The following is a 26,624-nucleotide window of genomic DNA, read 5'->3' as shown; positions in this document are numbered from 1 at the left end:
ATACACAGAAAAACAAATGTCCAAACACGAAGATAACAGTATATAAATGTGGGGCCCTGCAGCACATTGTTTCAGTGTATGACTGTGATACCTGTGACTGTGGTTGACAGTGCTGAAAAAAACAAAACAAAGTTAGAATTGGCACTACTCAGAATAAATTATTTACTGTCAAAAGGCACAACTGAAAGCCTTCAGTGATAAAAACAAAAGCATTGTTTTCTGCAAATATTCTACTGTACACTTTGTCCAGAACCTTTAACCCAAGATTTCTAGTAGATTATGGACTAAGAGGTAAATCTTGTCCTATTCTTTGGGAGCCTGTTCCCCTGGATAGTGCCCTATGGCATGCTGGCAAATCCTAACAAATTGGTCTCTTTAAATTTTATTCTGCCCAGCCATGAATATAGCCTTTTAAAATAATTTTAACAACAACAACAACATCTGATAGCCTGGCTTTTTATCAAAAAACCTAGTTATGTTACTTAAGCATTTGGGGAACTTGGAGACAGAATTTATGAAACAGGTCTAAGTTTGCAACAAAGTAAAAATTGAGCAGTTTGAAAGCTGGAATAGATTAGTATCTTTCTTGCAACATAAAGAGAGGAATAACAATTTATAAATGGGAAAGGAGCATGTAAAAGGCTTCTTTCAGATGGCGAGAATATTAAAAAGCCAGTTATTTAATGTATTACATTTATACCCCACCTTTCTTCTGTTGGGGAACCCAAGGTGATGTACCTGTGGGTCACCCATCCAGACCTGCTTATGTTCAGCAAGGCAATGGTGTCATGGGCCAGTTGGATTTCTGAACCTTTGAGCCGTGTGTCAATAAAACAACATATTCTTCTAAATGAGGGCAGGGCTGTTATGTTTTGAGTGCAAAGTGCTGTCAGTGGGGTCTAGTCTAGCATTTAGGTCACCTGCCAGAATCACAGATGAATGAGGATTTTTCATAGTGATGTCGGCCACATAGGCCTCAAGTTCCTCCCGCAGTGCTCTGATCTGGAACTTATGCCTCAATGCAGAGATGTAGGTGTCTATTATCACTAAAGGGTAAAGGTAAAGGGACCCCTGACCATTAGGTCCAGTCATGACCGACTCTGGGGTTGCGGCGCTCATCTCGCTTTATTGGCTGAGGGAGCCGGCGTACAGCTTCCGGGTCATGTGGCCAGGATGACTAAGCCGCTTCTGGCGAACCAGAGCAGCACATGGAAACACCGTTTACCTTCCTGCTAGAGTGGTACCTATTTATCTACTTGCACTTTGATGTGCTTTCGAACTGCTAGGTTGGTAGGAGCAGGGACCAAGCAACGGGAGCTCACCCCGTCGCAGGGATTCGAACCACCGACCTTCTGATCGGCAAGTCCTAGGCTCTGTGATTTAACTCACAGCTATTATCACTATACAACAGAATTGGAATTGAGTTTTGACTGCCATTGCATGTGTCTTAAAAGAGGGGAGGGGAGTTATAGTAGCTTGTAAAGTCAAAGAAACAAGAATTCCCAGTTCCTCCTCTTGCTCTTCCAAAGCTGCCCCTTTTTACTTCCCCTATGGAGAAGGTATGAAAACAATTTAAGGACATCTCCCCAGTATACCAAGTTTCCTGGATAAGAAAAATATCAAAGCAAGTTAAAAAGATGATGAATCTAGTGTCTCTTGTGGATGCAGCACAACCAAACACATTCCAGGTTAGAAGGGCAATCTTATGCCAATCTTTTCATGGTCATGTAGGTACTTTTCCAGCCACAAACTGAGTACCTGAGGTACTTGGATTGAAGGACCACACATTCTTGCAGAAAGAGGACCTGGGTAATTGAGGCTGCTCCTCCTCTGTTGCAGGCAAGTGTGGACAGATCAATGCAGCATGAGCAGCAAAGTGAGGGTCTCCAGGAAGCAGGAATCCTGCTTCCCTGTGCGGAGAGCCCTGCTCCCACTCTTTAAGCTCTCTCATTGAGAGCCAGGCAGGTCTCGTAGGCATTCACTGTAGCAGTTATTCCCCACCAAATCAGTTCAAGGAAGGGAGTTGTAGTTCAACCACATTTGGAGTGCCAAAGGTTCCCCACCCAGCCCTAGTATATGGACCGCCTAGGGATACACAAAAATACTGCATACTGACCCGACGTTCTCTCACACTTTCACCTGGCATTTTCCATTCTACTGCGGTCGGTATATTTTGCACAACTACCTTCTGTGTGCCTGGATGGAAGATAGAGAAGGGCATTGGAGTTTGTGTGTAGAAGCTAGCCTACCTTACTGTACAAAGGTAGAAATTTATTCTTGTGCTCACAATTGGGCCCACCCACCACTCATTGGGACGATTTCCCATGTTGGCCATAGCTGGCATTTCAAAGGAAACAGGTTTGCAATCCTGTGGATTACTAGACTACTGATAAATGGCCTCGGCCTAGTATACCTGAAGGAGTGTCTCCACCCCCATTGTTCAACCCGGACACTGAGATCCAGCGCCGAGGGCGTTCTGGCGGTTCCCTCACTGTGAGAAGTGAGGTTACAGAGAACCAGGCAGAGGGCCTTCTCGGCAGTGGCGCCTGCCCTGAGGAACACCCTCCCATAAATTTTCAAGGAAATAAGCAACTATCCTACTTATAAGACATCTGAAGGCAGCCCTGTTTAGGGAAGTTTTTAATGTTTGTTTTAAATATTCAATTGGGACCCGCCCAGAATGGCTGGGGAAACCCAGCCAGATGGGTGGGGTATAATAATAATAATAATAATAATAATAATAATAATAATAATAATAATAATAATATATTGAAGGCAGGACCCTACAGCAGCAAGCACTGAGGAGTCCCTGCCCTGTATAGATTCAAGTGAATGCAGGAAATGTGAGAGAAGTAATAAAAAAGCAAATAATCCTGTAATCTGACTAGTGAGATTGATGTTGAGGAAGAAGATTTGTGTTTGGGTCAGGGACATCATAACAGGTTTTCCTGGGTTCTGTGAGCACTGGATGCTGCTGCATTGCTGAGGTTAGCAAGCTGTGCATCTTTGTTAAGTCCCTGGATAGGAGACCACTGGGTGTGTAACACACACACACACACACACACACACACAATGCCACACAAACACACACCCTACCACACTAATACATAAAACTAATTACTAACCAACATTGATGTATGCTGTGCTGATCACCTTGGATAATTAGCTTTTTCATGTTTCTGCTTGTTTCTGTTTTATTGCAAATTAAAATAAACTTCCCTTGAGATATTAAAAGTTGACCCGCAAGTCTGTTGTATTTTGCTATTTTTATATGTACTAGCTTTGTGTATGCCGTTTCTCTGTGCCTTTGCCACAAAGCCAAATAACACTATTTCCCCCTGAAAACATGTGCAGCCGGCACTGTCTAAAAATATATGATTGTAACTTAATATGCATGTGCTCCCCATCTATTGTGAATCAAAAACAGATTAAACTGTGTGCTCATATCTGTAGAGAACTATGAATACTAGCACTGAAAGATGAAGATCTGGGTGATGTTCTGCCCCAGAACCATTATTGCAATAGAGATTGTGTCACTCAGTATCTAATGAAGGAAATATTTATATGAGTATGTAGTAGATGGTCCAAAACTTTGGGATCCATAACAATTTTAAAAACAAACAAAAAGGTTTTATTATTATAGACAGCTTAGACTAGCTACAAAATGCTTCCATTACTTCTTTCTTACAGACGTCCTGCTGGGGATGGTTCACAAAAAGAAAATCAACACCCAACAACATTGGTCCAGGAAGTAAGCTCCATAGAACTCAATGGGGCTTATATGTGCAAAGCAAAGCTACTGTAAGTGGTGTTTACTGTAAACAGCACCAAGGTGGTGGGCAAAATTGCAGTCACTGAGAGGGGTGATTTTGTGTAGGAAATTGGCACTTGGCCTGGATCCATATTGCCAGCGTATTGCCAGCGTATTACTTTATCTTCAAAGTAAAAATGGTCAGTTTCAGCATACAGTAAAAAACCCCCATGAATAATGCAACAGGTACTTTGATCCTGAAACTGTTTTAAAAAATGAAAACGTTTAACACAGGCTTCTGGGGGAGAACTTGCCTCATTTTGCACCGCCAAATTAAAGCACTGATATAATATATTTATCTACTTACTTTACTTTAAAAAGTATATGTATTGGTGTTGATTACTTTCAGGTATTGTATAATGAATTAAATTAAATACTTTTAGGTAGTATGTGCAGCAAGCCTGGCCCCGTACGGAAGATCATGTAAAACACTGATGTTGATGGTTTGTGGAGAGGAGGAGGGAACTTCAGTGCCTGCAACTTTCACAGGCCTACAAAGAACACCAGAGGATTCAGAGTGCAATTTGCAAATAACAGTTTTTCTTCTTTTCCTTTTCAACACGAAAGAGAGACCCACCTGGTGTTTTGTGGCAAAGACTGTGCATTGAAATATTTCAAATCGCTGAACCCTGGTGTCTGCTGAAGAGTATGAGGTTGCAAAATTTCCTCCAAAACCTTTGACTTCTGCAGTCCTTGCTTCTTTCTCAATTAGTCTCCTGTTCCTGCGTTCTTGTCTTCCAAGGATCAGGTGGGGCTCTCCAGGCATATTTGTGCCTACAACTCCGCAGGCTTCAAGAGGTCCTAGTCTGTCCCCATTTCTCCAGGCCTGAAGCATTCTCATTTTCTTCTTTCTCAAGCTGTCAGTACTGGAGTCTGTTTGTCATCCTGGAAGGGTATTTGTGGCATCGAACCCTGGTAGCACCCCTTGACCACCTATAATTTCAGGCATTTTTGAATGACCAGCAAGATGCAAATGTAGGCATTCACAACACCAAAATACAAGCCAAAGGAGGAACATGGAAAATTGCTCATGCAAATAGACCTCAGATAATATCTTTTGCTCAGTGAGGGGGGGAAATCCTATCTCAGAGGAAGGCTGAGCAACAATACACCAATATTTTACAGTTAATTTTATGAAGTGATCTGAAAGCAAGGTGGGCTGTTAATAAATAACGTTAGTGTTCTCGTGGCTACTACTGTTTAATCTTCATTTGAAAGCGTAATCCTGTTTTCATGATATATCAGTGCACGTTGCTGTGAACAAGGTCACATAGAGAGGATTATGCATGTATACAAATGATATCAAATATCACATACCTATAAGGCTAAATAAGCAATCATATTTCAAGACGCCATTATCAAGACTAGTTTGTATGAGAATTTTTTTTTAAATCCCAGTATTTTATAAATTTAATATTTGGTTAACTAGGGATGGAGGACAAATTCAATTCAGTTCAGATTTAATGTTGAATTTACCTAATTTGCACTTTCTGAAACAATTCAAGTTTAGGTTATTATAATGGTTTGATACATTTTACTTGCTTTTATAATTGTACATTATATTGTTGAAAACCACCCTATGACTCTTTGTCGAAGGGGAGTAAGAAATGTAACAAACAAACAAACACACACACACAAACAGCGATACTTTAAAATATTTAATTTTTGTTGTCTTTTAGTCGTGTCTGACTCTTCGTGACCCCATGGACAAGAGCATATTAAATATTAAAAATATTTAATACTCAGTCTCATACACAGAAGAGATTACACTGGGAAGGGCACTTATGGTTCAAGGATAGGGACCTCATTCATTGACTGGTCATATTTAGTTTGGCTCATTATTGCAAGTGATGTGCTGGGCAACAAGTGTGTGCGGGGAAACACATTTCCCTAATAATGAAACATAAATTAAAATTATTGCAGTTGGAGTACTGGGAGGATACAGTTGCCTTGAAACAGAAGCACTAATTGGAGGAAGCAATCTGGATTACCAACAATGGAGTAATTTATGTTCAATTATCTTGTGGGAGGGAAATCATTTAGGAAAGCTCTAAGAATGGAAATCGAGGCGGATATGAAATTCAAACTTGACTGAAACTAGGCTAAAATGCAAGTCCATTTAAAAACGATATTTTCACTCACACAAAGGACTAGAGAATTGTTTATTTTTCATATTCATTCATTATTGATACTTCCTACTAAATTGAAGTATGGTTCACCCGCAGATCATATAGTGAGAGTAGAATCACTCTGTGGTTCATGTATAACCTCCTAAGAGTTTTCTTAAATTCTGGAAGAAACCGGCTACATGTTTCCCCAGTTTTGTCATTTGCTGCGAAGGCTAAAATCTCACTTGCATTTACTGTGAGGTTGTAATTTTTGTTTTATTTGGATTCTCAAAGGCCATCCCCTGCCAGCTGCTTCTTGCACTGCTGGTTGTGTGATTTAGTGCTAAGCTGGACACACTGGAAGCAATAACCAGAACGAAGTTTCAGCACTGATGGCAGTGGTGGTTGGTGCCAAGTGGGACTGGGGGGGGGGGAGGGCAGAAGGCAAGGAGACCAATGGCAGGTGAAGCCAGACCCAAACGACAGGCAGAGCCAACTAATCTGTCCCCATTCTTCTCCATGCTGTCTTCCACAAGGGTAGGAAGACAGTGCCGCCTCCTAGACTGGTTGTTAGTAAGAAGACATGCAGGTGGGGGCAGGCCTTGAGACAAGGTGAGTTTAGTGGGGCAATGGCCCATTTGCCTCACTGAACATTGACTGACAGCATGCAACAAATAGCTGTACACCAATCCCTCCGCTGTCTCATTCCCCTTCTATGCTCTTTAGGCAAGTGGCGTTGCATATGGATTTTGTATGCATATCTGCAGACATGTGGCAAACTATTCAGTCCCTTCCCTGGCCCCATTTACACACAGGTGTAGTAATGTAGAAAGGTAAAGGGACCCCTGACCATTAGGTCCAGTCGTGACCGACTCTGGGGTTGCGGGCTCATCTCGCTTTATTGGCCGAGGAAGACGGCGTACAGCTTCCGGGTCATGTGGCCAGCAGGACTAAGCCGCTTCTGGCGAACCAGAGCAGCGCATGGAAACGCCTTTTACCTTCCCGCTGGAGCGGTACCTATTTATCTACTTGCACTTTGACGTGCTTTCAAACTGTTAGGTTGGCAGGAGCAGGGACCGAGCAACGGGAGCTCACCCCGTCGCGGGGATTCAAACCACCGACCTTCTGATCGGCAAGCCCTAGGCTCTGTGGTTTAACCCACAGTGCCACCCGCTTCCCGTAGTAATGTACCATTGAGCAATTGCTTCTGATAGTGTTGTGTTATGGCTAGGATGCACTTGTCGTGTTTTCATTACTCATATTATGACCGGAGGTGGAATTACTGTTAAGAGTGTCATGTACGAGAAAGTGACCTGTGTAGAATACTGGTATGAAATGGTTAAAGATGAATTTAATGGCTGACTGTTAAAGTGAAAAACAACTTCATATAAGGGACAAGGAGCATTCTGAAACATACACATAAGGGGGGGGGGAAGAATTGAGGAAGTTGTATTTCATGGACTGTGATTGCATGAGAGATGGTGAAGTTCTGGCGGAAGGATCCTAAATTGCTTCAGTTCCTACATTTAGCATTCTCTCAGGGACATGGTATTCTGAGGTATGAAGCAAATAATTGCTCTATGGGCCGTGCTTGTGGCTATGTTGACTTCCATATCTGCAACACATTTTCTTAGTATCACATCAGACAAGTTCATATTTTCATTCTCTCGTCATTCCCACCCCAAACTCCTTGTAGTTTATGGGTAGTAGATTAGTGCCCAGAAACTCAGCTAAAGTAGCAATTAATTCCAGGCGCTGGAAACACTTGCGCATGCCTCAGCTTTGAAGTAGTTCACTCAAGGGGATTCTGCAGATTAGCTGATGGATCCTGACAGGGTGTCACCAGAAAGAACTGGAGACATTGTTGTTCTAGCAAATTTCCCAGCTGGATGAATAGGTGTCTACCATAGATGCTTATTTTGTATTGGATTTTAATTTATTTGCTATTCTCTCTCCCTCTCGTTCCCTCTCTCTCTCTCTCTCTGTGTGTGTGTGTTTAAGCTGTTTTATTGTATTTTGTACATCACCTTGAGAAGTGTGTCTGTAGATGGCTAATAATAATAATAATAATAATAATAATGCACATGAAGACAGCAGTAGAAAACCAAACCAAAACTCCAACTCAGGAGCATTAAAATTATTCCAATGACAGTTGAAAACCAATTCATTTTAAAAAGCTATTTATAATCCAAATAAAATTTTGAAAAGGAAAGGATTTATTACTTTCCAAAAGTTACCACAGAGAGTGACTGGGACTCAGAGGATGAGAGGAAGCTCCAAAAACAAAGTTGAGCAAACTTTCATACCACTTCCTTTTTTCTCCCACAGTTCCACTTTCTCCCCCCTCCCATTTTGGGCATTCTACCATATCAATTCTACTGTAGGGACGCGGGTGGTGCTGTGGTCTAAACTACTGAGCCTAGGGCTTGCTGATCAGAAGGTCGGCAGTTCGAATCCCCGCGATGGGGTGAGCTCCTGTTGCTCGGTCCCTGCTCCTGCCAACCTAGAAGTTCCAAAGCACGTCAAAGTGCAAGTAGATAAATAGGTACCACTCCGGCGGGAAGGTAAACGGCGTTTCCATGCACTGCTCTGGTTTGCCAGAAGCGGCTTAGTCATGCTGGCCACATGACCCAGAAGCTGTATGCTGCCTCCCTCGGCCAGTAAAGCAAGATGAGCGCCGCTACCCCAGAGTCATCTGCGACTTGACCTAATGGTCAGGGGTCCCTTTACCTTTACCTTTACCAGATCAATTTAGAAAAAGCAGTCAAAGAAAGCAAGCTACTAATGTGAAATATTGAAAAAGGAGAAAATAGAAAAGACATTTGCTATGACCTGGACACACACATGATTCATGGGAATAGTAGTGTTACTGTTGGCATTTTTAAGTTAACAATAGAGCTGCTTGATTGCTGATCGATTGCTTAGATAAATTGATTTAAAACCTTTTGCTTGACTAAAAAGTGCCCCTAGTGAATGCGGCAGCAACTTTTCAAAATGTTGTTAATTATTATTATTTAAATAAAAGAAACTGCATTAAAAAAAATGCAGTGGCTACCTAAGAAGATCTGTTACACAAGAGAAAACCCCTTGTCTACAATGGCACTTGCTACAAAGGAATGCATATTTAATTGACAAATCAATTAATCAGTTAAACCATCAGTCAACTGAGGGATTTTTAATGGGATGACAGTCCTAATTAAAAACAACCAGCCTGTTGTGGATATTAAATATGAATTACCTGTCTCAGTGCTGGAGACTAGACCCTGCAGTCAATTCATGCATCCATCCAGAGTGGAATGGTCCAAAGGGGGGGGGGAGCCAAGAACTCAGATTTTCTTAAGATTCCCTAAATGGTTTGGGACCAAGTTACTTAAAGGACTGTCTATGTCCAAACAAACCTGCTTGGAATCTGAGATCAGCTGCAGAGGTCCTGTTTATGTGCATGCCAGGTTGGCAGATGCAATGGGCAGAGCCTTTTATGCAGTGGCCCATGACTGTGGAGCTCCCTCTCCCCCAAAATATGACCAGCTGCCTCCTTGGTAGTGTTAGGCGGGCACTGAGAATATCTTTGTGCAGAATTGGTTTCAATATAGGCAGAACCCAACCTTTCCCCTTTCATTCTACCTTGGCTGGCTGTGATATATTGACTTGAAATGTTTTTACTGCCTTTTATTGTGATTCCTGTGATTATGTTTATATTTTATGTGGCTTTAAATTGGCCTAATAAATCTATTAAATAATAATATTTTGATTTAGTATGTTTTAATTTCTGACAGGTGTCCCTCCCCGGAGGGTGGGGGGGGGTGGGCCAGATTTTATCAATGTCCAGAAGTTTCCTGTTTCTACTGAAGATGCCATTGGTTGCCAAGGGAAGAACATTTCTGTCTGTTGTTATTACAACTTTAAAGAAACAAATTAGAAATATTTATTTCGCCTCAAATATTCTATTCACTCAAACCTATTATGTATTCTTACTCATTTCCTTTCATTTTTAAAAAAATCTTAGTAATCAATTCATGCCAATAAATTTGGATAGTTGCTTGACATAGAATTTATCTTTTTTTTTTTTTGCAGGCTTTATACTTGTACTTCATGGAACCATAGTTCTTGCTTTTACACCTTCTTCACTGACACGTCCCCTTGTTGTTTACGATGGCTAGAATTAAATTATATTTTTAATTGTATTTCAGCTAGAGCTAATATTTCTTTATCAACCTTCAGAGTGACTGATTGAAAAAGGCCAAGCATTCTGAAGTCTTGGATTTTCACCGACTATACAGCAGATGACTCCATGTCCTATGTCCTTGTCTCATTTAGAAAGAATAATTACTAATCAATAGTGAAGGGCTGTGTGACACAGTAGGTTAATTCACTAGCCTTTTGCCTCTGGAGAGTTGGATTCCAGCTTAGGTCATGTGCAAAGTGTTTCTTTCATGGTTTCAGACTTGTCCCTGGTGGATATTGGGCCATATCACAAAAGAACAACATGTAATATGATACATGCCACATGGGTGGTAGTTTATTCCCAAGCCTGAAGCAGCAAGGATGCTGCAAACAATGTAACATGGGGATGTAGTAGCATCAAAGGAGAAAAAAATGTCCAGAAAATCTGGACGTATGGCACCCTACGTAACACATTTTGTCATACAGTGGTACCTCAGGTTACATACGCTTCAGGTTACATACGCTTCAGGTTACAGACTCCGCTAACCCAGAAATAGTGCTTCAGGTTAAGAACTTTGCTTCAGGATGAGAACAGAAATCGGGCTCCTGCGGCACGGCAGCAGCGGGAGGCCCCATTAGCTAAAGTGGTGCTTCAGGTTAAGAACAGTTTCAGGTTAAGTATGGATCTCCGGAACGAATTAAGTACTTAACCTGGGGTACCACTGTACGTTGCTTTTACGGAATCAGTTTTGTAAGTTGCTCTATTTGCTATTTTTGTAAGATACGCTGATGCTATTTAATCAGCAGCTTGGGATGGGGCATGTTCAACTGATCAGTCTAACAAAACAATGACATAGACTGCATTGTGGATCCAGATCACTGGTGACTGTAAGGTGTCTACATACTGGTACATAACTGGACTCATGGCAGGCAAGGGCTCTGTTTTATTGGGACTTTGTCTGCCAGTAGCCCATCTTCAGCCACCAGCATCATAGACCAAGGCAGGTAGGGCAAAGTAATCCATCTTCAATAGTAAACCATGATCAGGAGATAGTAGCCAGGGACTTGCATTTGTTTTATCAGGACAATTACTAGTATATGTTGAGTTTTAAAAAATGGTTATGGATTTGGCAGGCTTGTCTTTGATGCATAAAGAAACCCTAAAGAATCTGATAGGGAATTGGACAATTAAGATAATGAATGAAAGATAGTAGACATCGTGCACACATCCTTAGAATAGCTTCAGATCGTATTGGCCTCTATGAGAGCTAGTCTGTGATTAGATAGGCAGATAAAAATTGATTGAACATTAGTACGCAAGAAAGGTATTTCCTTAATTTGATCCCTTTCAAATCTGTGAAATATTCCACAAGACAGCCTAGTGTGCTTTTTAAGATAGCTCTTTTCAGTTCTGCTAAACACATACGTTGCTCATCTGTTTTTATCTGCATATGTTACATGTTGGTGCAAGATCGTAGCCATATAGCGGGGCCTAATTATTTCGGTATGGTTAACCAGCCTTTGCTTGGCTGACTTTGTATGTGTTTGTGGTGAGTGCTTTGACTAGCTTGTTACTAGGAGTAGCAGCATCAGAATTTTCAGACCATCTGGCAATCCTTAATCAGGGGTTGGCTGTCTTTGCCTAGCAACAGGAAAATACCAGGACAAACACCAGCTCTACCATTTGTTCTACCTCTATAGGGGAGCAGTACCACTGTCTATTGCTTGTGACACCAAGTTAAGAAACAAGCACACACAGAGACTAAGCCATTAAACGGTTACAAACTGTAATTCAGTGTTCTTTAGTGGCAGATAAACAATTAAAATATAGATTTTAACTGTATTTTAATCAGAACCATTCTCTATGAGGAAGGGGGGCTATACCTGACTCAGCGAAGTAGAACCATAAGATTACTGTTCATTCAGCAGGACAAAAAAAGATCTCCCACAGCATAAATGCATCAACTCCTATCACCTAACATCAAAACTACATTTTAAATTTCCTGGAATCTATAAGTGGTTTGGAGGGTTAAGTATATGAACAAAGAAAAGGTGTATAATGTGCAGCATTATTTACTGCTCTGGGCTGTACAAGCAATTTTATTCACCATAAAAATCTGAAACACAAAATCCAGATTATAGATATTTTACACTATCTACTTTGCAATATATATTTTTTGCATGATGGTTCAGCTAATTACTTCAGTGCATTGTGAATCTCTCGCTGCTGAGGCTGGCACCCAGTTAGAAAACAATAGTAGACGTTAGGAACCAACGAGCCATGATGGTAAAATATGCACAGTTGAAATGGAATAAATAAAACAATATAAGCAATATAAAGGGGACTAAGCTCAGCCATCCAGCAACACATTCCCTCAGAACCACAACACCACTGTGTGCAGTGAAGAACGTTACACACAGTGGATCTGGAACAGTCTCAAGAACTGCTAAAGGGGAAGAGAAGTAGAAAAAGGTGACTCTTCTGGTGTGGCATTAATTTGAAAGAGAAGCTCAGGTGAACACACCTTCTATTTCTATCTGTATCCATCATCTACACACTTCTTTGTGGCTCGCCATGATATGCTTTTTAATTTCTATCCGACTGGTTTAACGGTAGTTTGTAAAGCAAACTCAACATGTAGGTCATAAGTTTGCAGCTAACGAATCCCTGGATATTTACCAAACACCGGAATTAAATTACATTCGTAATTGTTTTGCAAATACTTTGGCCTAACTAATTAAATAGGAATGACTTTGCACGTTGCTATAGTGCAAGGAATATTAAAGCCTTTAGGGCTTGTTTCAAATTAGCAACTTTATTTGTTTAATTTTGGACTATGTGGTCAACTGGCACGTCTGAAGAAAGGTGGTGGGGGAAAAATATTTCCACACCATGATACAATGAAGTCACAAGGGGAAAACACAGAGGACAACCAATATTTATTTATTATTTATTTATTTATTTATTACAGTTATATATATCCAGCATTTACAACCTTCTAAGGCAGATCACAAGTATGCACACACAACCCATATAAATGTTTAGCAAGTTGTAAGGATCCTCCTCACAGGACAGAAGAGGTTAAATGCCATTGTTGAGTCTTACAGAACCACAGGATGATCAGGCTAGAACAGGCTTCCTCAATCTCGGCCCTCCAGATAATTTTGGCCTACAACTCCCATGATCCCTAGCTAGCAGGACCAGTGGTCAGGGGTGCTGGGAATTGTAGTCTCAAAACATCTGGAGAGCAGAGGTTGAAGAAGCCTGCATTAGAAGGCAGTAGCCAGACCATTAATGGCATTACAAAGAAGGCAAACTTGATGTCCAGGAGGACTGGTGAAGTATCCAGGCGCATAGCGTTCCACATCTTTGTGAATGCATATGCACATCTGTCTGCCATCTTCTTAATGGCTTTGCTGGCTCACAAGGGAAAGGTACTATTGGGAAGCTCAGAGAAGAAGGTAAAGGGCTGGATTTGGATCCTTTGTGACTTTCTACCTCAGAGAAATCCTCTCAAACACCTGTGTCCCCTAGGAACTACAGAGGAGAAATCCACAGGAAGGCTGACTGGGGATTCAAGCCCTAATGCCTTTGTGAGTCACCAATTATGTCTCTTATGCTTATCAGAATGAGTTTAATTTCAAGCACTAACTGACAAGTCAGCTTGAAAGTACACAATGCCCAATAACTGGCTGGTCGGCACTCTCCATTTAACTGACACACGTCTGCTGAGACCAGTTCTGCAGCTCTACAGGAGACAGTTGCCAAACAATACCATTGTTGTGTGAAGTATTTTAAAGTGCTATTGCTAAACATCTTGGAATAGGAGTCTGTTTCAGCCAGAAAGCAAACACACACACACACACACACACACACACACACACACGTATAGAAAGAACCTCAGTTAAGAGATGGGCTCTGAACTAGCTAGGGAAATCAAAGGGAAGCAAGGAGCAAGAGATGTGGGATGGAGGCGGGTGGATCACGAAGAGAGAAACCTGAAAACAGGTAGTGCAAAGAACCCAGGTCAAAGGAAGGAGAGACAGAAGATGTTAAGAGACAGGACAGGAAAAGATAGGGCCTGACATACAACTCATGTTGAAGATAGAAAACTGAAGCTCACACTTTCCCACTCAGCTGGAGGTAAGAATGTGGGAAAATGGGATTCAGTCCACCTTTGAAGGTGAACTTGTCCAAATTGCGCTTTCTGAAACAATAGATCCTCCAAAATCCATACTTCTCTTAATTTTGCAATGCAGTTCTCCAGGAAATCTGTGTCTATTAGGGTAAACCACTCAATGAAATGTGTGTGTGCTACTGAAAATAACAGACGGAAAGGGTTTCCCTGATTCCTAGCTGTGGCTCAATATTATTGCCATGTTTCCATAGACATTTCCACCATCTTGCTAGTTATTAACATGGTGAAACATACCAACAATATTTTCATTAAATCAGCGTGTCCAGTTTTCTTTATCTATATTCAGGAACAATAAATTAAAGGTGGTCTCACTGCAAAGAAAAGACACCAGGATGACAATAGCAATGGAGAGTTGTTCTTATCTATCTTATGAGAAAAGAGGGAAAGAGCTGGGTCTGCTTATTTGTTTGTTTTCCTTCCTCAGTAACATATGGCTGTGGCTTGGCTTGTGTCCTTGAACTATGTGGATGGTTTCATTAAACGAGTCTTTGCATTGTGCAGCCTTCCCCCCCTGCCCAGACTCAATGTGCTATGGCAAAAAGTCATGTGAATCTGCCTCCAGCTTTCTGCCAGAAGCACACAGACCTATGAAGCATGGCCAAGAATGCTTCCAAGGCTACTTGGATCGCCACCAGTCACACTAATGAACACATATCAACATCGATCTCAAGCTCACTCTTACTTTGTACAGAACTGGCTTCATCAATTTCATACAGCAGGATGATCAAAACCAGTCAAAGGAGCTTCTCAGCGAATAGCTGCTGCATGCTGTGCACACTTTTGTGAGGCAAGCAGGAAACTCTAGTGTGAAGTAGTGAATGGCATAGAGGATATATGTGGAGCAGAAACACCTGCAGTGGAACATCAAGACTTCACTTAGAAAGCTCAGGTGCCTTCCTTGGTGCACTACCCAGAACATTCCTAAGTCTGAAGTGTGGGATGTAAGCCACTGGAGCAGTCAAATACAACATTCCTTGTTTGCCTAGAGTGGACACAGACCTAATCCACAGCCCTTCCCAGGCAACAACCTCTCCAGTCCTGCTCCTTTGCCTCTTTGAATGTTTTTGCTTGGCTGGAATATCCTTCAACTTCAATCATGCCTCTTGCTTGCCTGGGTGGAGCTGCTTATGTAGAAACCTCTGATTGTTTGTGGCTAGAATGTAACCTACTGTGCAGATCGCATGAGTTGACCCATCCACTTTTACATCTGGTCCTAACAAGCCTGCAGTGTGCCCCATCCAGAAGGTTGCCCATGAAGGAATGTGGGCCTCAGGTTAAAAATGATTCTGCCCCATTAGGGTAGGAAGAACTACTGTAGCTTATTAGGTGATCTAGGAAGCCAATAGGGACCTGTTTGGAATATACAAGCTACTGCTTTCAGGCTTGATTCCTCAGTCTGAACTGCTGGTAGCCCAGATTCATTGCATTTTCCTGCTTGCTCTGGTGTGTCATCTTTGGACCTCTGCCTATCCTTGACAACATGACTTCTTCTGGACGCTCTGATCTGTTTGCTGTTCTGGAGTTAACTATTTCCTGCCCTGAACAATTGGCTCAGCTCTGGCCCTTTCAATTGACAGCTTGTAGACCTGATCATGCAAGGCCGTGGTTCTTTTAAATAAAACCACAGTAAGGGCACAGTCCCTGCTTTCTCTCTTTTAATCTTTTAGTGATAACTGTGGGTGTGAAGGAAATAATCAGCCTTGGAGCAGAAATTATGTGACCTGAGATTGCCACCAAATTGATATTCTCCTATCTGGATGTAAAAGGTGCTATCCTGCTGCCTTCACCCAGGCCACAATGTAGACGACCGGAGACCAGCATGACCTAGGAGTGAATACTGTACAGTGAAGACGGTAAGAGTTGTGTGAATGCCGCAGTCACAGAACCTGGACAACAATGTGTTTTAAATAGGATCTATTGAAGAATGCAGACTCTCTTTTTTGAGTTCTGACTGAAAGTTGTGTCTGCTTGTTGTGAATTGTTCCATTATACAATGCGTTATGCACTTCCGCCTAAGTGAGAAGAGCTTGCTCTTACTTTTTCTTTTCAAGGCAAGGGAAGTGTGCTGTCAAATTGCTATTTGTGTTTAGGTACATAGTTAGCCTGGAGGAACTTGCTCAGTGTTCCTTTTCCTTCCCCCCTTTAGAACCTGTTTTATACACACTTCAGTTTATAGCATATTGGTGTGTGTTAGGGAACTGATTTAAATATAGCTCTTAATTTTATTGCCCAATGGTGAGCAGTAAAAGTCAATTATATGACAGAGCATCAAGGGGCTATATTTTATATTTCTAAAACATAATGTTCTGATTCCTGCAGCATATATTTAATTTGAGCTCTGGCCTTGACTTGTTCTGCATTCACCAGATAGAGCAGAGCATGACCCTCTCTGAAATACAGAGATTTGCACCAAGAAAATGTGGGTTTTTGTTTTTTTTAAATGTAAGCATATTCCTTATTTCCAGGATGGAGTGTTTGCTATTTATATTGTTTGAAGGCAACAATTGCCAAATGACTGAAATCAATCTGCTCTGATCTGCTGCTATTGTCAGGGCTATACCAAGGGGGTGTGTGTGTGTGTGTGTGTGTGTGTGGTGCGTGGAGGGCCTTGAAGAGAATCATGCTGTCTAGGCTGCCATCTTGTCTTCATCTCCTTACTGCCTCTACTGCCCTTCTCCTCTTCCCAGTGATAATAGCAGTAGCCTCCTTCTGTTGTTATTATTTTTGTTATTGTTATTGTATTTCAGCTGCTTTAGAGGTGGTGGCCCCTCCATCTTCTCTCTCCTCCCTAGCTTACATTATTTCTTTTGGATAGGGTCGCCATATGTCTTGAAAATCCCAGACATGTTCCTGTTTTTTTGGGGGGGCCTACAGAAACTATTGGCACTGCCGCTGCTTCTCCTTCCTGGCTGGAGCCCAAAGTTTCTGAGTAGCTGCAGTGCTGGGAGCATTAGATGTGGCGGAGGCAGGGCCTCTTGACGAGAGATCAGGACAGCATTTGGGAATAGCGGTGTGATTGTAGCTGCTGGAGCCTGCCAAGTGCCTGGAGCTGCTCCTCTGTCACCTCCTCCTCCTCCCTGTCATGTGATCAGAGTGGTGATCAGAAGATCAGTGTGATTGGCGGCTGTAGACAGGAGCTCTCCAAAAAAGCTCTCTTTTTTATGACCCTCCCCCCAAAAAACTCAACAACTTTTTTGGCGATCTCTCAAAAAAGTCTCCACAACTTTTGTTGAACTGCCAATCATCCGGATTTTAACTTCATGAAATATGGCAACCCTACTTTTGGAGCCAGAAGTAGCAGCGAAGCCCTCTATCTATCCCTCCTCATCTTACTCTAGGAAGCTGGAGAACCTAAGTGTGTGGGCAAAAGATGGCAGAGCACACTTTCTGCAGCCTGGGGCACTTGTCCCTATTCATCCCCACTAAGTGTTGCTAATGAAGAAGAAGAGTTTGGATTTGATATCCCGCTTTATCACTACCCAAAGGAGTCTCAAGGCAGCTAACATTCTCCTTTCCCTTCCTCCCCCACAACAAACACTCTGTGAGGCGAGTGAGGCTAAGAGACTTCAGAGAAGTGTGACTAGCCCAAGGTCACCCAGCAGCTGCATGTGGAGGAGCAGAGACGCAAACCCGATTCACCAGATTATGAGTCTACCGCTCTTAACCACTGCACCACACTGGCTCTCAATGAGTTTATTTACAAGTTTATATACAACTCTCTGGCAGAGCTGTTACTACAGACCTGTAAGAGGATGCCTCCTGGCTTTAGGGATGAGGTGAATCTGGACTCTTGACTGTCTTTAAGAAGAGAGTGCAAAGATAATTTGCTGTACCTGAACACAATAAATCTGTCATACCTGATCTTGCCACTGAGGACCAAAACAGACACGACAATAATCATGGGTTTGTGTTTTAAAGTAATGGCAGCCATGGAAAGGAGTAATCTGGATTGAGAATACAGCCTGATTGGAACAAAAGGGGCGTAGTTTTGGGGGGTTTGCTGCTGTCCTGATCTGAACCATTTCCCTGTATCTTTAACAGTTGCCAAGAGAAAGAAGAAATTTTGTCCAGTCAAAGATTTCTTTTGCTTGTGCAATGCTAGAACTGTTCTGGTTCACCTGCCCAAATTCCCTCTTCTGCCCAGCCATTAAAGGTCAAGAGGGCTTGTGTTCTCTGCTTCATCTGATCAGTGTAGGTGACTGTTATTTCCCTTTGTGGGTTTTGTTCCTTAGGAGCAGTGCTGTGAATGCACACCAGTTCAATCATAATTTAGTGCTGCAAATAGAAAAACCCATTCTAGTAATAACAACAACCCTCCGCTAATGAAAACCTTGTGCAAATTAAGTAAACACAGCACATAGTTTAGAAAAGATGTAGTAGTATTAGAATACCAGAAATGACTAATCATGTTAAATAGTATATTCTAATTGCACTAACCTCCCTCTCTTTCTTTCTTTCTTTCTTTCTTTCTTTCTTTCTTTCTTTCTTTCTTTCTTTCTTTCTTTCTTTCTTTCTTTCTTTCTTTCTTTTTGTAGCAGTCTTTGCTAGAAGATAATTGACCTCTTTCTCTGTTATAGCACTTTTGCATTTGGCTTAAATGCATAACTTACATCTCAGCCAATTACAATGTGATATAGCCTACAAGGAAGATTTGGCTGTTGAAGTATTGTTACATGGTGGGATTTTTGTAAAATAACACATAGATATCTATTTTTTTTAAAAGTCAGTGAATTTAAATACCTTCATTTTCTTGTTATAATATCCTAGCTGGTTAGAAAGCTCATTTAGGTTGACAACTGAGATCTGATTTCTCGTCTTCCCTTCCCTTCCTCCACAAAAAAGGAGGGTGTGGGGAGAAACACACATACCCAGAGGAATAAAAATCTCTTTTCAGTTTATGAAGGCAAATTGCAATTTAGAGAGCAGCAGACAATAGGACTCTGTTAAATATTGCTGCTAGTCGATCTTGTGTATAATGCCTTTGAATCTGGACAGCTCTTATGTATAATAGGGTGTTTCATAAAGAAGAGCCCATGTTGTACAGGATAAATAGCTATTATTATTTCAGTAAGGTTATTCCTCCCCCCCTTTTTTTGCCAGGATGGATCTTTAACAATGAGTGATTCTTTCCTATTTTAATTAATTGATTTCAAGGTTGCTGCCATTATAACTGGGAAAAGGAATTTATTTATTTATTATCTTTGTTAAAATGTCTACAACCTTGAGAGCAGCTGTCAATTAGAATCCTGTGCTCTGGCTTTTTTTAAACACACACACACATAAACACCCCGCCATGCAAAGCTCATCAGACCTGGTTTTTGACAAACTGCCAGAGGAAGCAGGTTGCAAGAGAGGCCTGGTTCTTAGTCCTGCATAATCATACAAGGTATGCAAACTGCTTGGAGGTTTCTGTTGAAATGTGAATAAGTATACAGTACAAGTGAACTGAAGAAAATCGATAAAAGGAGTTGGCAGTGAGGCTTGCCCATGGAGTCACACCCACAAGAAATGGACTGTGTATGCTGGTCGAGAGAGAACCGAATGCAGTAACGAATGAAGGCTGCTCAAGGGCCAGAAGATTGGACTCATCCTCTGCTTTCAGCTACAGCAGGCATGGGGAGCCTCAGGCACAGGGGCCGGCACTCTGAGGCTCTCCATCAGGCTGTCAGGACTTTCCCCAGGTCACACCCCCTCCCTAGGTACACTCTCCTCTTCCTAGGCCCTGCCCCTCACCACCCCTGCTTTGCATCCTCCTTTAGTATCTTTGATTGACTGGGATGGGCCTTCAAAGACTCTTGCTTGCTGGGATGGAGGCAAGGTAGAGGGAGTGTTGGTGTGTGTGTGCAGAAGCTAGCCTACTGTACAGTTACATGTGTCCACTTCTTGCCTCTGGCCTTGTCTACTGCTGGCATGTGGCTCCTGGAAGGTTGCCCGGAACCAGGATGTGGCCCTCAGACTGGAGAAGATAGCTCATCCCTGAACTATGTCTTCTCCTACACAGTTTCCAACAGTTGTTGAAGGACATGCAAGTGCTTCTATTCCTATCCTATCACCACCTTCACTGTTGATGATGTAAATATCTTAGTATACTACATAATGGAATGGATGTTTAGGAGATGAATCCCAAAATTGGCATGGCATTATGACAGGTTGTCAATGGAAAATGCAAGCCTTTGGGTAAGTTGCTATTGGCTTTTGACTACACTGATTTGACAATGTTGTGGACCAGCACCAAAAAATGGCCATATGTGCCTGTAGCTTTAACCACTGTTGTATCAGGGGTGAGGGTGTGGGGAATCACCTTTTGAACTTTTCCCTTTCTGGTTTTTATTGTACAAAACCAGCAATTGCAGTTGTGGATTAAAACAGGTTGCTTGCTGTGAATCCCTTAAAGTTACATTGAAACATGTGCAAATCTTTCTTGGCAAATACTCCTTGAGAGCAATCCAAATTCCCAGTGTTTCCTTAGCTAAGCAAATTTCCAGAGAACTCACTCTTCCCACATATATTGTCAAATGCAGATGCTTTTTTTTTTTATGAGCTGCTGTTCCAGAAGCAATGGGAAGAATTAGCCATGGATAGATATGAAATGTTAGGGGGAAAGTTCTTCTTCTTTTCTTTTTTAAATGCTTGTAGCCTCTATTTTAGAATACATCTGCTTCAAATCTGTGTCAATTCACTGCACGCTTTCAGTGCAATTTGTTTTTGCAGTATTGTGATGGTAATGAAAATGTTTTTGCTCAATATAAAGCAATAAAAAGAAAGCTCTGTAACGTCAGACTTGAGGACCCGTGTACATGTTCACCCTCCCAAACCTTTGTTTTTGTGATAACCCATAATCAGATATCAAAGAGGGAAAAAAACTACCTGTTTTACAGTGTCATGAGACATATGCTCTGTTCGAACAACACTTTAGGCCAGGGGTCAGCAAACTTTTTCAGCAGGGGGCCAGTCCACTGTCCCTCAGACCTTGTGGGGGGCCGGGCTATATTTTGAAAAATAAATAAATGAACGATTTCCTGTGCCCCACAAATAACCCGGAGATGCATTTTAAATGAAAGCACACATTCTGCTCATGTAAAAACACCAGGCAGGCCCCACAAATAACCCAGAGGAGCATTTTAAATAAAATGACACATTCTACTCATGTAAAAACACGCTGATTCCCGGACCATCTGCGGGCTGGATTTAGAAGGCGATTGGGCCTTAGTTTGCCTACCGGGCCTTAGTTTGCCTACCCGTGCTTTAGGCCCTGGTCCTCAAACTGTTTTCTGGGCCACATTTTCAGAATAAAACTTCGCTCGTGCCACACTGATTTTTTTTGATAAGAAATACATTGAAAAACACAACTAGGATTGTTCTCAGTATCACTTGATGCTGTTGCTCTCATTTTGAAAAAGAATATCTATCAATATTCTGCAAATAAGGTTACATCGGAACTACACTACACTACACTGAAATGTTTAAATGTTTCTTTGATTGCCCTTGAATCTTCCTGCCACACTTCCCACCCTCTCCTGCCACACCAACTTGCTGCTTAAGATGGGCTGTTGCTGCTTTGATTCACTTGTAGTTCACTCTCTTTTAAATGACTGTTGATGGTTTCTTGGCTTTTTATTATTTTCTTTTTAATTATTTGCAAGATGCCTAGAACAGCCTTCTCTAGTCTGATGTCTTCCAGATGTTTTTGACTGCAACGCCCATCAGTCCCAGCCAGTATGGCCAATGGCTGAGGGATGGTGTGAGCCAAACATCTGGGGGATGCCAGATCAGGCAGGCGTTTGAAGAGGATCTATCCATATAGTCTGCTCAGAACATTTCACTGCACTCCTGATGCTTTAGTGGGACCAAGAAATAGAACCCCAATGGAGCTACTGCAGAGAGAGGGAAACATTTTTGAATTGCTGGAGTTATCAGGGTCAGAAAACAGGGCTAGTCTTCATTCCTGAGTGCATCCCTTTGCTTTTTGCTACAATGGTAGATGGCTGGCATTCCTTCCCATGAGAAAAAAAGGTAAACATTGCACTTAAGGACCTTGTTGCATTAGGGGAAAACATGCCCACTGGGTAGTCAAGCATCCATCATAGGGCATGAAATGTATCTCTATGTGTTGTGTGTGTGTGTGTGTGTGTGTGCGCGCACACACACACACACACACACACACACACTCATAGCAGGAATCTCTGCAATATACTGGCCTTCCATTCACACACCCCTTGCCATTATAATGGGCAGTTGAGACTAGATTTGTAGAAATTTTATTTTGCGAGACATGGAATAGCTGTAATAAATTTACGTAAATGGCCTCAAAGCCACAACCGCAGAAGAGACCTCTTCATTCAAAACGGTTTGTGATTTAAGAGGTAAAATGAAAACAGCAGGCACCTATAAAATAAATGAAAAAAAAAGTGGGCAGAAATAAATCTAATTCAAAAGTTAAGACAATAAGTAAACAACATCAATAGCTTCAGAGACCTCCATGGCCAAGGACAGCTCTTTCTAAGGACATATTTGCACAAGGCATTTAATAAAGAGGATTGGGCTGCCAGTTACAATGTATGTGACCTTGCACAATATGTGCCAAGGCTGCTTCATCCATCACCTATTCCAGCACCAGTTCTACACTAGTGTGCATAGATGAGAGTATGGCTATTAGTGGCCACTAGCCATGAAGGCGATATTCTGCCTCTGCTGTCAGAATGAACAGTTGGGGAGACTGCTGTTGCACTCATGTCTTGCTTGGGGGCTTCCCATAGGGATCTGATTGGCCACTGTGAAAGCAGGATGTGGGACTAGATGGGTCAGTGGCCTGACCCATCAGGGTACTTCTTACGCTGTGAAGTGCTTATGATGGCAATGAACATGGGATGAATGTGAGATTTGTGGGTTGCATAGCAGGTCCCCAGTGTGTATCTGAAGAAGTGTGCATGCACACGAAAGCTCATACCAAGAACTAACTTAGTTGGTCTTTAAGGTGCTACTGGAAGGAATTTTGTTTTGTTTTGACTATGGCAGACCAACACGGCTACCTATCTGTAAATAGCAGGTCCCTGTAAAAGGTAAAGGTAAAGGACCCCTGGACAATTAAGTCCAGTCAAATGTGACTATGGGGTTGCAGCGCTTATCTCGCTTTCAGGCCAAGGGAGCTGGCGTTTGTCCAAAGACAGCTTTCCGGGTCATGTGGACAGCATGACTAAACCACTTCTGGTGCAATGGAACACTGTGACAGAAACCAGAGTGCATGGAGATGCCGTTTGCCTTCCTGCTGCAGCGGTACCTATTTATCTACTGGCACTTTGACGTGCTTTTGAACTGTTAGGTTGGCAGGAGCAGGGACCGAGCGATGGGAGCTCACCCTGTCGTGGGGACTCGAACCGCCGACCTTCCGATCAACAAGTCCAAGAGGCTCATTGGTTTAGACCACAGTGCCACTTGCGTCCCTTTATTGAATCTGAGGAACCCTGGAAGGCTGAGGGGATAGAAAATTGTAATACTGCACATGTTCACCATTGTGTGGTACATAGCCCACAATTAACATAGATCAACATAATATGAGGAAATATTATCTCATGTTGAGAATAATAGAGGCAAGAAACTTGGATGATGGCTCAAAATAGTACCTTTACATTATTATTTACCCTCCCTTCACCCTAAAGTCCCTGAGTGGGTTACTACAATTTGAATACAACATTAAAAACAGTTTTAAAACTTACATGTACATGAACATACATTCACAAAAAAGTATGATGTGATTCTTTTAGTTTGATTCTGAACCCTGAGATTAGAATTAGCCAAACAAATCCAGTTTTCCTGGCATCTGTCAGCCAGTTTCTGTGGAATACATCTGTATTCCAGCTGTTTCCTTGTGTGTTGTCATTTCTTGAATACTCTAAAGAGCTTACTTCAGTTAAAGGTCTAGAATCATCCCCCTTCTTTGCACATGTATGTGCTGCAGTTACACTGCACCATAGTTTGTTTACTTGTTGAGGTTGTGTGTAAAGCATTGTTCTTCAACATGTATATTTCCACACAGGCATGAAAATGGCTTAGGAGAAAAAAGTAAAGTATCTTGAGAAAACAGATGGTTGGCACAAAATGTCTGAAATCCTGAAATAATATAGAATGATCATTAGAGTAGCTTATGAACAGGGTTATCAAAATATGGCAACTTTCAAAATGACTGGTAGAATTTTTTATTAAGATTTGGAAGAGACAGAACCACAATTCAACCAAAATTGCTTGGTTTTTTTAATTAAAAAATTTACTTAGTTGGGACGGTGTCCTGTACCCACTTATCACACACAAGCAGATGTTGGGAGGCAAGAAAGAGATCCCTCTTCAGGCAAGTAATGGTAGATACTTGGCAGCAGATAGAGTGCTTGGGAGTCACGAGTTTGGAGTTCGGGGACAAGGCAAAAAAACCCACAGAACTGGACTGAAGTGACGTTCCTGATATTCTTGATTTGTTCTGGGTGTTCCTGATATTTATTTCTGTTTTACCACTCAGGGAAACAGCAACAGAATCAGGAAAAATGCATATCCTTCTATGTAACAAACCTCAGTTTTAATTATAGCTATCGTTACTATTTTGGTCCAATAGGCAGACAGGTGAGATACAACTTAAATAAAAGGTATGTTTAATAGCTACGATCACTGTCTGCCACTTAGCAATCCCAGTTTTTAGTTAGACTCAGCAGTGCTGGGGACATAACGAGCTAAATGTCCAGGTAAATTTTATGGGTGGCTAAACACAAGGCATTGTCTGAACTTGCTGGCATGAGATTATATAGGAACCATGGAGGTTTTTCTTCCACTTCCTCATTTGAAATGTCCTCTGAATGTACATTTAAGTCACAGACAAGTAAAGTCCAGTGGATGGTATGCATGCTAAATTGTGCCTAAAGCTTCTTCATGAAATTGATGGTGTTACCCACAATGATCTTGAAAGATCTTATGGCAAATTTGTCCTAGAGACCTTGGGAAATCTTCTCTGCATCTTTATTAGCCAAGTCATCTACAGCATGAGCATTCTTGAATGATACATGACCGTGAACCCGTGTTCTGTTACACTTTCCCTCCCTCTCCACCTTGTGGTTATCTGTGCATCAGCAAATGCTCTTTCATGATAACTCTCAAGGTTAATGTGCATAATGATTCAAGATGTTCAAACGCTGTGACAGTTTTAGCTTAGACACCCTGGACTAGCTCACTAAGTGACAGTTTTTCAGAAATGATCAAAGCTGAATCTTCATGACATCAGTACTCTGAACTATAGTCAGGCTCGCCCCTGGAGTTTAGCTCAGGGACAATTCTATGGCGAGCATGTTGAACTGCTTTGGCCCAATCATGCCTCTTGGTTCTCTGCACACATCAATAAAGGGTCAGCATTAATTTTCCTGCATGATTATTTGAAAGAGTATGGCATTCCATGTGAAAAGCTGTACTAGCTGTTTCTGTGTCCATTGTAGCTAGTGGTGCAGCAATAAAAGTGCTACCACATCTGCAAAGCTAAGCAGGGGCTGGTATGGTTTCAAACTGGATGGGAGACTACCTGTTGAGATTGCTGCATTGCAGGGGGTTGCACTAGATGACCTTGGGGTCCCTTCCAGCTCTACATTTCTATGATTCTATGTAGAGATAAAATAGCACCCTTTTGTGGAAACAGGCACGAGGGGAAGAATAAAGGCAGAGCTTTGTGGAATCTCAGACGGAGGGTTCAGTCTCAGAAAGGATGAACACATTTGTCAGTTTAGGTTCTTCTCAGCTTCTCGTTTATCCTATCTGTAAATGCAGTTCTTCACATTTCCACAGTAGCTTGTCCTCACAACAAGTCAACAACACCTAGTGCACATTTTTCCTAATGTACATATTTAGGTATGCAATTTTGCCAAAGATAAACATTTTTGTCTTCTAGCTTCATCCTGAGCCTTACACAACTCCTGACTCTGGGCTTCTGTCTCATTTTCAACCCCTACTCATATCTTTAGGCACCAGGTGAAAATGTTCCTCTTCAACCAGGCCTTTGGCTGATTAATTTTATACAGTCTTTTAAATGTGTTTGTGGGAGTGGGGTTTTTTGTTTTGTAGTTTTTGTTCTAACTATTTATCTGTGCTTTTATCTTGTATTTTTATATTGTGAACCACCCTGTGATCTTTTGATGAATGGTGGTATGTAAAACTTAATAACAACAATGTATAAATCTAGAAGTGTGTACTTTCACACAAACACTTTTACATGTATAGGGATAGCTTGTACCTGTGTTCAGTGTAATGTGTAAAGAACACACACTCCCTGATTCTGTTCCCATTTATTGCAATATTTTCTTCAAATCAGATCATGTA

At 41.7% G+C, this 26,624-nt stretch overlaps 1 protein-coding gene across 9 annotated transcripts in view; it reads left to right on the top strand.

Annotated features, from left to right (window-relative positions):
• Window positions 1-26,624, top strand: part of LOC309366541 (uncharacterized protein) — a 94,335-nt gene that overhangs the window by 27,358 nt on the left and 40,353 nt on the right. For 7 of the 9 annotated variants that reach the window (XR_014166729.1, XR_014166730.1, XM_081905253.1 and 4 more), the window contains exon 2: window positions 3,691-3,801. Coding sequence is in view for 5 of the 9 variants with exons in the window: in XM_081905253.1 (XP_081761379.1) it covers window positions 3,691-3,801 (111 nt within the window). In the remaining 4 variants the exon portion in view is untranslated. Of the gene's footprint in view, window positions 1-3,690; window positions 3,802-15,949; window positions 16,136-26,624 lie in introns of all 9 variants that reach the window. The other 2 variants (XR_014166733.1, XR_014166734.1) reach the window with 2 other exon arrangements.

Source organism: Podarcis melisellensis, assembly GCF_964234715.1.
Source record: "Podarcis melisellensis genome assembly, chromosome: 3".
Lineage (NCBI taxonomy): Eukaryota > Metazoa > Chordata > Lepidosauria > Squamata > Lacertidae > Podarcis > Podarcis melisellensis.
Note: the sequence above shows the minus strand (reverse complement) of the source record. Positions and strands in the feature narration are given on the sequence as shown.